The following is a 16,797-nucleotide window of genomic DNA, read 5'->3' as shown; positions in this document are numbered from 1 at the left end:
CTATTGTTTTCACTATATATTTTACCTCTTGGGGATGTTATTCGAAAACATAATGTTAACTTTCACTGCTATGCGGATGACACACAGCTGTACATTTCAATGAAACATGGTGAAGCCCCAAAATTGCCCTTGCTAGAAGAATGTGTTTCAGACATAAGGAAGTGGATGGCTGCAAACTTTCTACTTTTAAACTCGGACAAAACAGAGATGCTTGTTCTAGGTCCCAAGAAACAAAGAGATCTTCTGTTGAATCTGACAATTAATCTTAATGGTTGTACAGTCGTCTCAAATAAAGCTGTGAAGGACCTCGGCGTTACTCTGGACCCTGATCTCTCTTTTGAAGAACATATCAAGACCATTTCAAGGAGAGCTTTTTTCCATCTACGTAACATTGCAAAAATCAGAAACTTTCTGTCCAAAAATGATGCAGAAAAATTAATCCATGCTTTTGTTACTTCTAGGTTAGACTACTGCAATGCTCTACTTTCCGGCTACCCGGATAAAGCACTAAATAAACTTCAGTTAGTGCTAAATACGGCTGCTAGAATCCTGACTAGAACCAAAAAATTTGATCATATTACTCCAGTGCTAGCCTCTCTACACTGGCTTCCTGTCAAAGCAAGGGCTGATTTCAAGGTTTTACTGCTAACCTACAAAGCATTACATGGGCTTGCTCCTACCTATCTCTCTGATTTGGTCCTGCCGTACATACCTACACGTACGCTACGGTCACAAGACGCAGGCCTCCTAATTGTCCCTAGAATTTCTAAGCAAACAGCTGGAGGCAGGGCTTTCTCCTATAGAGCTCCATTTTTATGGAACTGTCTGCCTACCCATGTCAGAGACGCAAACTCGGTCTCAACCTTTAAGTCTCTACTGAAGACTCATCTCTTCAGTGGGTCATATGATTGAGTGTAGTCTGGCCCAGGAGTGGGAGGGTGAACGGAAAGGCTCTGGAGCAACGAACCGCCCTTGCTGTCTCTGCCTGGCCGGTTCCCCTCTTTCCACTGGGATTCTCTGCCTCTAACCCTATTACAGGGGCTGAGTCACTGGCTTACTGGGGCTCTCTCATGCCGTCCCTGGAGGGGGTGCGTCACCTGAGTGGGTTGAGTCACTGATGTGGTCATCCTGTCTGGGTTGGCGCCCCCCCCCCCCCCTTGGGTTGTGCCGTGGCGGAGGTCTTTGTGGGCTATACTCAGCCTTGTCTCAGGATGGTAAGTTGGTGGTTGAAGATATCCCTCTAGTGGTGTGGGGGCTGTGCTTTGGCAAAGTGGGTGGGGTCATATCCTTCCTGTTTGGCCCTGTCCGGGGGTGTCCTCGGATGGGGCCACAGTGTCTCCTGACCCCTCCTGTCTCAGCCTCCAGTATTTATGCTGCAGTAGTTTATGTGTCGGGGGGCTAGGGTCAGTTTGTTATATCTGGAGTACTTCTCCTGTCCTATTCGGTGTCCTGTGTGAATCTAAGTGTGCGTTCTCTAATTCTCTCTTGCTCTCTCTCGGAGGACCTGAGCCCTAGGACCATGCCCCAGGACTACCTGACATGATGACTCCTTGCTGTCACCAGTCCACCTGGCCGTGCTGCTGCTCCAGTTTCTTTCAACTGTTCTGCCTTATTATTATTCGACCATGCTGGTCATTTATGAACATTTGAACATCTTGACCATGTTCTGTTATAATCTCCACCCGGCACAGCCAGAAGAGGACTGGCCACCCCACATAGCCTGGTTCCTCTCTAGGTTTCTTCCTAGGTTTTGGCCTTTCTAGGGAGTTTTTCCTAGCCACCGTGCTTCTACACCTGCATTGCTTGCTGTTTGGGGTTTTAGGCTGGGTTTCTGTACAGCACTTTGAGATATCAGCTGATGTACGGAGGGCTATATAAATAAATTTGATTTGATTTGACCAGAGCCCTATTCCCTATATAGTGCACTACTATAGACCAGAGCCCTATTCCCTATATAGTGCACTACTATAGACCAGAGCCCTATTCCCTATATAGGGCACTACTTTAGACCAGAGCCCTATTCCCTATATAGGGCACTACTATAGACCAGAGCCCTATTCCCTATATAGGGCACTACTTTAGACCAGAGCCCTATTCCCTATATAGGGCACTACTTTAGACCAGAGCCCTATTCCCTATATAGTGCACTACTATAGACCAGAGCCCTATTCCCTATATAGTGCACTACTATAGACCAGAGCCCTATTCCCTATATAGTGCACTACTATAGACCAGAGCCCATGGGGCACCCTACTCCCTATATAGTGCCCTACTTTTGATCAGGTGCCATTTGGGACAAAAATAGGAATTACCTAAATAACTGTCATCGTATTGAGCGCTGGCAGACTTGGTGGTCAGCTGGTTACTGTAAGGAGTGTAGTAGTTGTTGTTGAACCGGGCGATGATCTCAGAGATGTCGTCGCTGATCAGCTGACCTGTGGAAATGAAAACATACAGCAGAACATTGTTGTCGCACACGGACAACACATCGACTGCCTCGTTCATGTCGACCTGTCTAATAAAACCAAAAGGAGGTGACAGAAATGGTTCGTAGGGATCAGTTGATTAGGGAGGGGCGAGAGGTTGAATAGATGTTCCAGAATGGCTTGTCTCATAGGTGGAAATAGTGCTCCTGTGTATAATCGTTCACAACTACAACAAAAAAAGTCTGTGGTAACCACACAGCAGCTAAATCCCCAGTCTGTGGTAACCACACAGCAGCTAAATCCCCAGTCTGTGGTAACCACACAGCAGCTAAATCCCCAGTCTGTGGTAACCACACAGCAGCTAAATCCCCAGTCTGTGGTAACCACACAGCAGCTAAATCCCCAGTCTGTGGTAACCACACAGCAGCTAAATCCCCAGTCTGTGGTAACCACACAGCAGCTAAATCCCCAGTCTGTGGTAACCACACAGCAGCTAAATCCCCAGTCTGTGGTAACCACACAGCAGCTAAATCCCCAGTCTGTGGTAACCACACAGCAGCTAAATCCCCAGTCTGTGGTAACCACACAGCAGCTAAATCCCCAGTCTGTGGTAACCACACAGCAGCTAAATCCCCAGTCTGTGGTAACCACACAGCAGCTAAATCCCCAGTCTGTGGTAACCACACAGCAGCTAAATCCCCAGTCTGTGGTAACCACACAGCAGCTAAATCCCCAGTCTGTGGTAACCACACAGCAGCTAAATCCCCAGTCTGTGGTAACCACACAGCAGCTAAATCCCCAGTCTGTGGTAACCACACAGCAGCTAAATCCCCAGTCTGTGGTAACCACACAGCAGCTAAATCCCCAGTCTGTGGTAACCACACAGCAGCTAAATCCCCAGTCTGTGGTAACCACACAGCAGCTAAATCCCCAGTCTGTGGTAACCACACAGCAGCTAAATCCCCAGTCTGTGGTAACCACACAGCAGCTAAATCCCCAGTCTGTGGTAACCACACAGCAGCTAAATCCCCAGTCTGTGGTAACCACACAGCAGCTAAATCCCCAGTCTGTGGTAACCACACAGCAGCTAAATCCCCAGTCTGTGGTAACCACACAGCAGCTAAATCCCCAGTCTGTGGTAACCACACAGCAGCTAAATCCCCAGTCTGTGGTAACCACACAGCAGCTAAATCCCCAGTCTGTGGTAACCACACAGCAGCTAAATCCCCAGTCTGTGGTAACCACACAGCAGCTAAATCCCCAGTCTGTGGTAACCACACAGCAGCTAAATCCCCAGTCTGTGGTAACCACACAGCAGCTAAATCCCCAGTCTGTGGTAACCACACAGCAGCTAAATCCCCAGTCTGTGGTAACCACACAGCAGCTAAATCCCCAGTCTGTGGTAACCACACAGCAGCTAAATCCCCAGTCTGTGGTAACCACACAGCAGCTAAATCCCCAGTCTGTGGTAACCACACAGCAGCTAAATCCCCAGTCTGTGGTAACCACACAGCAGCTAAATCCCCAGTCTGTGGTAACCACACAGCAGCTAAATCCCCAGTCTGTGGTAACCACACAGCAGCTAAATCCCCAGTCTGTGGTAACCACACAGCAGCTAAATCCCCAGTCTGTGGTAACCACACAGCAGCTAAATCCCCAGTCTGTGGTAACCACACAGCAGCTAAATCCCCAGTCTGTGGTAACCACACAGCAGCTAAATCCCCAGTCTGTGGTAACCACACAGCAGCTAAATCCCCAGTCTGTGGTAACCACACAGCAGCTAAATCCCCAGTCTGTGGTAACCACACAGCAGCTAAATCCCCAGTCTGTGGTAACCACACAGCAGCTAAATCCCCAGTCTGTGGTAACCACACAGCAGCTAAATCCCCAGTCTGTGGTAACCACACAGCAGCTAAATCCCCAGTCTGTGGTAACCACACAGCAGCTAAATCCCCAGTCTGTGGTAACCACACAGCAGCTAAATCCCCAGTCTGTGGTAACCACACAGCAGCTAAATCCCCAGTCTGTGGTAACCACACAGCAGCTAAATCCCCAGTCTGTGGTAACCACACAGCAGCTAAATCCCCAGTCTGTGGTAACCACACAGCAGCTAATATATATTGTGCAGAGACAAGACTAGGCTGGCACAGCACCCATTCAAATTTCACCCCTCCCTATTCCATTCAATTCACTCAGTGCCTACCCAGCACAGCAGCAGCCAATGAGCCGTCCTGTTAAAAACATATTTGTCGGTTTTAAAAAAAAGGGCTGTATTTGCTAATTTGTCTAGCAGCACACCTAAAGAAAACACGATGAACTAATAACAACCTAGAGTCAGCAGAAAACAATGTGCGGTTGGTTAACTGACACGGCTGTTAGCCTGGGACTAACATGGATTGGCCTGATTTACGCTAGAACCACTGCAGAGGTTGGGGCCAGCCCTGGGTTCAAATACTATTTGAAAGTGAACAGAAATTATCTGGGCTTGATTAAGTTTGCTTGGCACAATTTAACCAATAGAATAGTCCCAAAAGTGCAAAACCCCCCCCACCCATCTGGCAATCTAGGTGTTCTGAAAGCAAATGCTCAAAAGTATTTGAAAAAGATTCCAAAATGTAGTATTGGAACCCAGGTCTACTCTGTTGGGTGTGGGGTTGGTGTTGGTGCAGTGAAACAAGGGAGCATTGTAGAGCTGTGACTACGGAGCAGCCCCATTTCATAGGTAATCACCCAGTAAACCCACAGAAACAGCGACGGAGTTGGCACCCTGCCACCACATCAGATAATCCCCTCTCAGCACCTTCTCAGCTCCCCCTCATTAAGAAACAGGGTTTCTAAAAAACCTCTCTCTCTCTCTCTCTAAAAAAAAAAGGGAGGAGGGAGGGGGCTAAATACACAATATATTACAGAACATATCGTTTTCTAAACAAACAATGAAAATAGAGTAAAAAAAACAAACACAATACAAATCATATGAACGTATTGTTATAACACAATCCTCCGGACACTTCCTAGTGACAAGACTTTCTTTACAAGAATTCACCAGCAAGCCAGTCGCATGACTTCAGACTACTGCTCACTGCATTGACAACCACAGCTATAGTTAGGCAGTCAGAGCATTACCACAAATACACTGCACGCCTCATCTCAGGGGAGAGACAAACAGAGCACAATGTGACTGTCTGATTATATCCTGTAATAGTGGACCTACTCAGTAAATATATAGAATTACACATCACTTACCTGTTCAGTACATATATAGAGTTCATTACACATCAATTACCTTGCCAATAGAAACTACCAGGGCCACCAACAACCACCCTGTTGTTCTGTTGGGGGGGGGGGAGAAAGAAAGAAAGAAAGAAAAAGAGAGAGAGAGAGAGAAGAGAGAGAGAGAAAGAGAGACAGAGAGAGAGACAGAGAGAGAGAAAGAGAGACAGAGAGAGAAAGACAGAGAGAGAGAAAGAGAGAGAGAGACAGAGAGAGACAGAGACAGAGAGAGACAGAGAGAGAGAGAGACAGAGAGAGAGAGAGAGACAGACAGAGACAGACAGAGACAGAGACAGAGACAGAGACAGAGACAGAGAGAGAGAGAGAGAGAGAGAGAGAGAGAGAGAGAGAGAGAGAGAGAGAGAGAGAGAGAGAGAGAGAGAGAGAGAGAGGTTATTCTGAGAAACAAAACAAGACAAAAAGATCTGAAAGTGAATCCAAGCACACATAAGTAATGGGCTCTATGCGTTCTCTGGAAGATAATGAAGGATGTGGAAGATTGCATTATCTTCCAGAGAACGCATAGAGCCCATTATCTTCCAGAGAACGCATAGAGCCCCGAGTTGATTATCCCTTTTATACCATGGCTATAATTTAACACGTTTTACATCCACTGAAGTAGCCAGCAAGTTATCTAGACAGCGACAGTAGTTACCTTGGTAACCAAACAAACAGACTTGCTAGTTAAGCTAACCAAACCATTTTTATTTTACCTTTATTTAACTAGGCAAGTCAGTTAAGAGCAAATTCTTATTTTCAATGACGGCCTAGGAACAGTGGGTTAACTGCCTGTTCAGGGGCAGAACGACAGATTTTTACCTTGTCAACTCAGGGATTTGATCTTGCAACCTTTCGGTTACTAGTCCAACGCTCTAACCACTAGGCTACGCTGCCTCCCCAACCATCAGTCCTATTAATAATGTTTTCAATCCGACTTTTGCTTTCAAAAGCAGCTCTAACATAGAAGAAACATGTGAGAACTATAGCCAATGAATTTATACCGTGCTGATATACAGTGCATTATAGGGAAACAGAAAAACAGGTATCGTAAGGACCCTGGGTTTATAAGCGCGGATATCGACACCACCGTTCGAGCATGCTTTTGCGGACTTCGGACTAGAAGGTTGAGGGTTCGAGACCTGCTCCCTGCTTGTTTCATTACAGTATTCTAACAAAGCCATGCTATAGTTCAGCAATAAGGTCCGAGGGGGTTGTGGTGTATAGGCACGACACAACGAAGAGTTTTTAACGTTTTAATTGATCTATTGTTGCACGGAACACTGCACAGTAAAGTACACACCTTGACAAAGTCAATACTGAATCCAGCCTGACAGAATCCTTGCCTCTCTGGAGAGTTACCATCTGTTCAGAGTAACACAAACACAGAATGATTTAATCATCTCTCAATGGTAGACCGTGTGGGGTTATTCATTAAAAAGATATTAGGGTCCCTTCCCTGGACCCAAATAAGGTCTAATCCTGGACCCAAATAAGGTCTAATCCTGGACCCAAATAAGGTCTAACCCTGGACCCAAATAAGGTCTAATCCTGGACCCAAATAAGGTCTAATCCTGGACCCAAATAAGGTCTAACCCTGGACCCAAATAAGGTCTAACCCTGGACCCAAATAAGGTCTAACCCTGGACCCAAATAAAGTCTAATCCTGGACCCAAATAAGGTCTAATCCTGGACCCAAATAAAGTCTAATCCTGGACCCAAATAAGGTCTAATCCTGGACCCAAATAAAGTCTAATCCTGGACCCAAATAAGGTCTAATCCTGGACCCAAATAAGGTCTAACCCTGGACCCAAATAAGGTCTAACCCTGGACCCAAATAAAGTCTAATCCTGGACCCAAATAAGGTCTAATCCTGGACCCAAATAAAGTCTAATCCTGGACCCAAATAAGGTCTAATCCTGGACCCAAATAAGGTCTAATCCTGGACCCAAATAAAGTCTAATCCTGGACCCAAATAAAGTCTAACCCTGGACCCAAATAAGGTCTAATCCTGGACCCCCCAAAAAAAGGCACTTCTTCAATGGAGATTCTCTCGGCTAGTTTCACGTCACTTACCAGATCGACAGGGAGAATACTCCACCACCTCTCCTCCTTTCTTCAGAAAACACGTACCAACAGGCTCTCGCTCGGATAAGCTGAACGTGCTCCACTGGTAGAGAGGAGCACAGGCCTGAGAGAGAGAGACACACAAACACCTCATGAGTACAGTCAACAACAGCAAGGCCGCGTAACAGAGACAAATACCCGATTTAAAAACTGGAAATCCAATCCAGACTAAAGTTCTCGGAATCTGTCATGAGACTGTTCGCTAGATAGCGCACTCAAGATTGGGTTCTGATAACGGCATGTTCACCGTCTGACCTTTCTGAGATAAGGACATGACACTCACCAGGATGTGTTCACCATCAGACCGTACCGTGGCTCCAAACCACTGGTTGGACTTGAACTCCATCTGGACTCCGTCTATATTCTCACGATCATCTGAAAGATAAATCATTGTGGGGTTTTAAATGAAGAAACGCCACCTCTTTAAGGGGCGCCCACCCTTTTAACAATAGCTACTCTACAAATGGTGTCATTTTAAATTGGGAACAATGTTTTAAAACAGTTTGCAACCGGTTATGAAAACAAGCCGCCCAGGTCGTCCCGTTTTCTTCCATTTGGGTGCCTAACGAACACGCCCCAGAATATCCACAGAGAAATAGACTGGTAGATATTTGTTATTCCTGATCATTGATAAAGTGTAGCAGCAGCTTTCATCGTCCTCCTGATCAGAGCCTGGAGATCAAACTACATTTTTCCCCTAGAGGAAATTACTCACAGGCAACACCCTATAACAACCCCTGTCTAGCAAATACCGATCTAGCTGTGACACACACACACACTCACACACGTTCCTCAATGAGGACAGCTGAACCTATAAATGACCTGTACTGTAGGTCCCTTAATCACCAGACTTCCTATCAGACTACTCTGTGGTTAGGATTAACAACGGTCTTCTGTCAACATTGTCTTCATATGGGGTGTGTCGTGTCCATGTGGAAATTATCACATCTTTGTAACAAACCTGAAAAACATCAGATAGGACCAAAACAATTACAAAGATTGTTCTAAATATCCTGTTAGCTGCACAGGTAACCTTTTACGTAAGCAGGTGTAGGAAAACACCTGAGAGGAGACCCCGCTTCCATTTTTCAGGGGAAACGGAAGTCAGGTTGAAAATAGTGTATCCCTAAAAGAAAACAGAAACATCCGCTTTCTTCCGACCGCGCAGAGAGTAGCTGCAACGTTGCTGGTATCAAAATACCACGTGTGTGTTGAGGCAGAGTTGAAGTGGCTTTATTGCCTAAAGGTTTGATTAAAACTTTATTCTCAGAGCGGAGCGTGCAGAAATGACATATTACTGTAGACATAAAGACTTAAAAAAGGAAAGATTGTTTCGTATATTGTTTTTTTTTGTACATCTCTGAGTGATGTTCTATCTATTCCCTGGGGTCATGTTTTCATGTCTTGAGTTATTGCCGTTCAAGCGGACAGAAATCCCGTCTGGCACGACGCAGCGCCGTGATAAAGTCTCTCTCACTACACTGGAAGTTATTAAAAGGAATACGACTTTTAGATGGTGAAAACGGCCATCGTACCCGACACATTTAAATTCTGAAAGATGTCATAATGGGGGAGGATTTCTTCTGCCAAATTTTTTGTTGTTGTTGTTGATATTCCTACCTCGGGAAATGTGTAATTTAACAGAGGGCACACCACATTTCTCCTATTTGTCTTCATCTTCGGTCCAGGGTGACGTTGTGGATGTCAGACTCCACTCTGTGAGGCACATTGATCTACAGGTTCTATTGTATGTAGCTCTGTGCAGACACAGGGAGAGAGTTCTATTGTATGTAGCTCTGTGCAGACACAGGGAGAGAGTTCTATTGTATGTAGCTCTGTGCAGACACAGGGAGAGAGTTATATTGTATGTAGCTCTGTGCAGACACAGGGAGAAAGTTCTATTGTATACAGATCTGTGCAGACACAGGGAGAGAGTTCTATTGTATACAGATCTGTGCAGACACAGGGAGAGAGTTCCATTGTATGTAGCTCTGTGCAGACACAGGGAGAGAGTTCTATTGTGTGTAGCTCTGTGCAGACACAGGGAGAAAGTTGCATCTCTGACACACGTGGGAGGATACTCACTACCCTTCCGTGAAAACATACCACAGAGCTCTGTTCCTGTCGAACCATGACTACAGCAAAACTCATAGGAACAACAGCTAGCTCTAACCCAGACTAGAGCACCAGTTAGAGGAGTAACATCTCAGCTCCTGTCTAGCTCTAACCCAGACTAGAGCACCAGTTAGAGGAGTAACATCTCAGCTCCTGTCTAGCTCTAACCCAAGACTAGAGCACCAGTTAGAGGAGTAACATCTCAGCTCCTGTCTAGCTCTAACCCAGACTAGAGCACCAGTTAGAGGAGTAACATCTCAGCTCCTGTCTAGCTCTAACCCAGACTAGAGCAACAGTTAGAGGAGTAACATCTCAGCTCCTGTCTAGCTCTAACCCAGACTAGAGCACCAGTTAGAGGAGTAACATCTCAGCTCCTGTCTAGCTCTAACCCAGACTAGAGCACCAGTTAGAGGAGTAACATCTCAGCTCCTGTCTAGCTCTAACCCAGACTAGAGCACCAGTTAGAGGAGTAACATCCCAGGTCCTGTCTAGCTCTAACCCAGACTAGAGCACCAGTTAGCTGTCCCCTCCTCTAGCCTGGTGACTAGAACCTTGGCTGCACCTGGTCACACATTACACCCACTCCTGTGTCCTCTATATTTATACTTATTCTAATCTAGAGACTGTCTGGACAGCTGTAAATATATGTCACTTTAGCCTGTCTTACCCCGAGGAAGACTATGGACAGCTGTAAATATATCTGTCAGTTTAGCACATCTAACTGTGAGAAAGACTCAGTGCCCAAAACATTGGTTCTCCAATAAATCAATGGGAGTAATTAGTTGTCTCTAATTGTGACTTAAAAAAAAAAAATTGTATTAAAAGGTTTGCCTGTCCACCAAGAGTAGACTGACAGAGCTGAAAAAACAATATCTCATCTGACTGGGACAATCCAGGGAAGAACAGTCAGCAGGAGAAAGACTTCCAGACCATGTGGTTAGCAAGGGTAGCCTAGTGGTTAGAGTGTAGGGGTGGCAGGTAGCCTAGTGGTTAGAGTGTAGGGGTGGCAGGTAGCCTAGTGGTTAGAGTGTAGGGGTGGCAGGTAGCCTAGTGGTTAGAGTGTAGGGGTGGCAGGTAGCCTAGTGGTTAGAGTGTAGGGGTGGCAGGTAGCCTAGTGGTTAGAGTGTAGAGGCGGCAGGGTAGCCTAGTGGTTAGAGTGTAGGGGTGGCAGGTAGCCTAGTGGTTAGAGTGTAGGGGTGGCAGGTAGCCTAGTGGTTAGAGTGTAGGGGTGGCAGGTAGCCTAGTGGTTAGAGTGTAGGGGTGGCAGGTAGCCTAGTGGTTAGAGTGTAGAGGTGGCAGGTAGCCTAGTGGTTAGAGTGTAGAGGTGGCAGGTAGCCTAGTGGTTAGAGTGTAGAGGAGGCAGGTAGCCTAGTGGTTAGAGTGTAAGGGTGGCAGGTAGCCTAGTGGTTAGAGTGTAGGGGTGGCAGGTAGCCTAGTGGTTAGAGTGTAGGGGTGGCAGGTAGCCTAGTGGTTAGAGTGTAGAGGTGGTAACGTAGCCTAGTGATTAGAGTGTTGGACTAGTAAGTGGAAGGTTGCAAGTTCAAATCCACGAGCTGACAAGGTACAAATTTGTCGTTTTGTGTCCCTGAACAAGGCAGTTAACCCACTGTTCCTAGGCCGTCATTGTAAATAAGAATTTGTTCTTAACTGACTTGCCTAGTTAAATAAAGGTAAAAAAATATATATACTTTGGTAATGGCTAAGCGGGATACAACCCCCCTGAACACACACTAATTACAGTACCCCCCCCCCCCGACCCTAGGCTGCTTGGACACTAACACTAATCTAAACCAATGGCTGAGGCAGCCTCCCCTCACCTCTCAGTCATCACAAAGGCTCCCATTGTAACCATGTCGACACTTACAGCATCACAATAAGACCAGGAGGCCCCTCAGGCACTGACTGGCAAACCATCATAAACATGTCAGCAAAGGGACATTGGCTAAACCATGGCATGGAAAACATATTTAGCATTTCTTCCAACTTTGGAGTTGTTTCCGAAGTGTCAGGTGCAGAGTTTAGTTCAGACTTGGAAATATTCACTTTCCAATAGTCTAGACTAGACTACAGTGGGCTTAGTCACGGGAATAAGGAAGTAATTTAATCTGTAGTTAAAGTCTGTAAGTGAGCAAAATTATTCTACTCTACAGTTGCTCAGGGTAGCCTAGTGGTTAGAGCGTTGGACTAGTAACCGGAAGGTTGCAAGTTCAAATCCCCGAGCTGACAAGGTACAAATCTGGCGTTCTGTTCAATAGTTAAATAAAGGTAAAATAAATAAAACACAACAAACCAACGCTAGAAGGCAAATGATCGAAGTTGCACTGATAAAGAGTGGTGTAAATTGCACAGGATAAACTGAAATTACAAGCCAATGTTCTCCTAAATAGCTTAATGTGTGTAATTCATGGGGCTTGGTTTTGCATTGTGTTAGTTTGTGCTGGGACAAACCCATAAGATGTGCTTTAGTGTAAATATTAGTATGAGCCACGTCTGTCTACAATGGATGCTTCAAGAAATAACAAGTTACTGACTCATATGCCCCCTGTTATAAAGTAGAGCAGACAGTCCTTTAAAGGTACTGGGACTCTCCTCCCCCCTCAATCTCTCTCTCTGGATCTGACCCCCCCCCCCCCCCCCCTCTCTCTCAACACAAGGGGCTTTATTGGCATGGGAAACATGATGACGTTGCCAAATCAACTGAAATGGATAAACAGAAGTGAAATAAACAATACAAAATGAACAGTAAACATTACACTCACAAAAGTTCCAAAAGAATAGAGTGCTTTCCCATGTCTATATACAGTGTTGTAATGACGTGCAAATAGTTAAAGAAAAGGGAAAATAAATCAACATAACTGTCTGACTGTCTGTGTCTCTGCCTGTCTGTCTGTGTCTCTGCCTGTCTGTCTGTGTCTCTGCCTGTCTGTCTGTGTCTCTGCCTGTCTGTCTGTGTCTCTGCCTGTCTGTCTGTGTCTCTGCCTGCCTGTCTGTGTCTCTGCCTGTCTGTCTGTGTCTCTGCCTGTCTGTCTGTGTCTCTGCCTGTCTGTGTCTCCACCTGTCTGCTTGCGTCTGTCTGTCTGTCTGCCTGCCTGCCTGTCTGTCTGCCTGTCCGTCCGTCTGTGTAACTCTTAAGCTTAACACTGAGCATGTCTGCCTATCTCCAATATAAGCTTCCTAGAAGAGTGAACATCTGCCTTTGCTCCGTCTTACATCCTAAAAACACTTAAAACGTACCTCATAAAAAAGGTCACATTTAACATACGTATGGTTCAACCAGGTTTTTTTAATGTGGACATGACCCTTGACTGAAATAAACAATCTATCGTGGCCCCTTCCTGTTCATCACCGTGTAGAAGTCGAGAAAAAGGGGTCAAATCAATGAGATGCTTGTTTTTGTACCTGACATACTCTACTCACCAGTATTGTCAAACTGTACTTGGGTACAGTCACTACTCTTCTGCCACGGGCAGGTATAGACTGCCCCTCGCTCCACCACTGTGGAAGCTGAGGAGGTGTTGGCTCTGGGAGCTCCTATAAGAATGTTTGACCTGAAGAAGAGAAAAACGGGCTTAAGTCTAAATTCGTGAAAACATGGCACCGCACCTAGCTATTAGGGTCGCAAAACAAAGCTATGTCACATGACGAATAGAATACATATTATATTTATTTCTGTTGAGTCACATTAACAATAGTATAATTCTACTTTCTCTCATCATAGTTCAAATAAGGCTAATAGCCCCTATGGCAAAAGGCAATACAAAAATTTTATTATATAACTCAATCTTACTGCTTATTATTTGGCTGGAAAAAATCCACAGAAAATCCAAAATAACTTCCTTTAGGTCCAGAGAATACATAGGGCTTGTCAATATCCAGATTGAACGAGGTTGTCCACTGTAAATAAGACAGGATCAAAGCCAAAGATAAACCAAGATTGCGACGTCTTTCCATCCTGACTGCTAAAGATTCAAGCCTTATTAAACACGGGGTGTGTGGCGTGTTTTAGTGTTGGCGATAAGAGCTCAACTGCAACGAGTTCTCCTTTCTTTCTTGTAGTCGTTCTAATGATGATACACCGAGATCCCACACTCCATTTCCATCTATCCGGCGCCAGTTCAGTAAAACCACTCCGCTAAACAGTTTCACTGCTTCACCAGCATTACCAGGAAAAGAGTCCAATTCGAAACAACTCGTATCATCAATCGTACAGTTCATGCGATTCAACGTCACAAATCCCTGTACAACGTAAAACAAAAAAAAATACAACCTCGACAGCCCCCGCGTTGTGTTGTGTTACAGCAGCACTTAAATATATATATATATGCTTCCGGGTCAAGGGAATTTCAGAAATGTTCTAAATAAAAGTCCCCCACATATTAGTAGAAAAGTGTTATTACCATGTATTTATATTCACGATATATGAAAAATAATTGTCTAAACATTAACAATGGTTCATATTTGTTCATATTTAAGTGACATTTGCATTAAATGTGGGTTTTAAAACATGTTCCAAGCCAGGACAAATAAATGCCCCCCAATTCAATACAACGTCTATGAAATACACATTGGTTTATAGAAAGACAACTATTATTCTAGGTGCCAAAGTAAAAGTGGAGTCAGTTGCGATTACTCACTATGATCTGTAGAATCTATTTATATATGGTGTTATGTCATGGGTAACTGAGACCTATACGCCCAGAAACACTTTCTACTCCACCTAGTCCATTGGTCCCAATGCAATACACTATAGACCTATAAATGACATATTGGCTAATAGTGTCCAGTGCCTCCATTTTAAGGTGTTTTACTTGCTATGAGCTTGTTTTTTGTTCAAACTCACCTTTTTTTGTATAATAGGGACTAGTTAGTAGACTGTACCCTGGTTTTATGGACACACAAACAATCATTTTTCCTGTACAGTGCAATTTGTTTGAGCAATACAACAAAAATACAGTAAGACTTTTCTTAAAAATTACATTTTAAAATTGCATCCTTGAACAAAATAGCACCAGTAAATTAACAAAGAAATCATACAATTAAAATAATATATAGTTTTTTAATTGTCATTGTATACTTAAACTTCCGCCATTTCTCAATGTCCTCCACCTTATAATATTCATTATCTTGTATAAAGTAGTCATTATTTTTAGTTTAATTTTAATTTGTTTACATGATGCAAAGCTGCAAGTCAAAATGTATTTTATATCATACACACAGCGTTTTGCCGTGAACTTTTATTTTCTAAAGCCGGAAGTGTTAAAGCTGCTACCGTGACGCTAATAATCCCTTACAGTGGACGCGTTATAATAACCGTCAAACCCAGCGGTAAAACCCGATAATGGTTCCAATCTTTTTTTCACCGTTCATTTTTGCGTCTGTGATTTTTAGGTCTACTTTATATAAGGTGTGTGTCTCGTGTAGGCTTACGTGATGTTTTGATACGGATATCAATATATTCGCCTCAATTTTCTCAACAATATAAAAATGCTAATTAGCAACAGAGAAGTCCTCAGTAAAACTACAAATTCCTTGTATGTCATCTCTACCGACACTGTCAGATACCGTTCAGCAGCGCGATCAGAGACCAGCAGTGTCCAACCCATGAACTTCTTATGTCCCCTTAGCTAGCTAGTTAGGAGGTAGATCAAAACAGCATGTTATTTAACTGAGCCTTAATCATTGTTTGTACAATATGTCGACTTTAGTGCCTTTCAGACCTTAGGGCATTTTTTGAAGGACGCTGCATAAGAGCATTAAAAGGGGAGAAGACCGCTAGAAGTCTGGCCATGTGGAGAAGAGCAGCTATAGTGAGGGGTAAGGTTTGGTCAGAGCCAGCATGAGGGATAAAGTTTATCCTGCCTCCTTGAGGATAGCTATTAAGTGAACAATTAATAAATACCACACACAAACAACAGAATAGGTTATATTGCATTCAAGTTTTGCTAACAGCAGCCAACTAAAGTAATGTAGTTAATGTAAGTTCAATCACAAAGGTATTTTATCACAGTGGGAGTTTTTTATTTATTTAACTTTTATTTACGTAGGCAAGTCAGTAAAGAACAAATTCTTATTTACAATGACGGCCTGCCGGGGAACAGTGGGTTAACTGCTGTCCTGTCTTTGGCTATGCCGGATTAAGTGATATGACATGCTATTCTATAAAATAATTTATCCGTAATTAACATTACCTGATTGAGCTAATCATGTAATTGTAATTAACTAGAGAGTCGGGGCACCACTAAATAATATTTATAGAGCTGTTATCTTCTGAATAAACTCTTAAAGACCTAGTAATATTTGACATCAATAGCAGTCAATATTAATCGTCACCTTAATTCAGTCTCATCTGAAAGTTTTAAATTCTTGGTTATCTTCACGAACCCTGGCTAACAAGTTGAATCAGCAATACAACATTTGGTTTAATTATTTATTTACTAAATACCTAACTAATCACAGAGAATTACATATACACATAATTAATCATAACTTGATTACAAATGACGTCCTAAAGGAAAACGTCCCTAGCGTGCGGAACAGATATGACAGCTTGTTACACAAAAGAAAAGGGGCTGGGTTTGAGTGAAAGAGCAGGAAGACTGAGGAACAAGGGGAAGAAGCTGTGCTATTGTAAATACAGTATCTTATGCATTCTAAATTACCACCCATTTGGAAAAGGAAAATGCAATAAATATTTACTCTGAGCTGCGCTTCCCATATAGCTTCAGAAGACCTGGAAACACCTGCTGATGCTCGCTTCCCATATCACGTCAGAAGACCTGGAAACACCTGCTGATGCTCGCTTCCCATATAGCTTCAGAAGACCTGGAAACACCTGCTGATGCTCGCTTCCCATATCACTTCA

At 44.0% G+C, this 16,797-nt stretch overlaps 1 protein-coding gene across 1 annotated transcript in view; it reads right to left on the bottom strand.

The window, feature by feature from the left end:
* The window catches only part of LOC139405532 (integrin alpha-V-like), a 75,792-nt gene extending 61,544 nt beyond the window's left edge, over nt 1–14,248 (bottom strand). The window contains exons 1-7 of the mRNA XM_071147943.1: nt 13,723–14,248; nt 13,353–13,483; nt 8,104–8,195; nt 7,770–7,884; nt 6,997–7,058; nt 5,710–5,755; nt 2,313–2,435 (exon numbers count right to left, since the gene is read on the bottom strand). Coding sequence (XP_071004044.1) covers nt 2,313–2,435; nt 5,710–5,755; nt 6,997–7,058; nt 7,770–7,884; nt 8,104–8,195; nt 13,353–13,483; nt 13,723–13,886 — 733 coding nt within the window. The 5' untranslated portion in view covers nt 13,887–14,248. The remainder of the gene's footprint in view (nt 1–2,312; nt 2,436–5,709; nt 5,756–6,996; nt 7,059–7,769; nt 7,885–8,103; nt 8,196–13,352; nt 13,484–13,722) is intronic.
* Between the last annotated feature and the right edge of the window lie 2,549 nt (nt 14,249–16,797).

The sequence above is a fragment of the Oncorhynchus clarkii genome, chromosome 3 (assembly GCF_045791955.1).
Source record: "Oncorhynchus clarkii lewisi isolate Uvic-CL-2024 chromosome 3, UVic_Ocla_1.0, whole genome shotgun sequence".
NCBI classification, from domain to species: domain Eukaryota; kingdom Metazoa; phylum Chordata; class Actinopteri; order Salmoniformes; family Salmonidae; genus Oncorhynchus; species Oncorhynchus clarkii.
The sequence above is the reverse complement of the archived record's forward strand: the minus strand, read 5'-3'. Positions and strand labels throughout refer to the sequence as shown.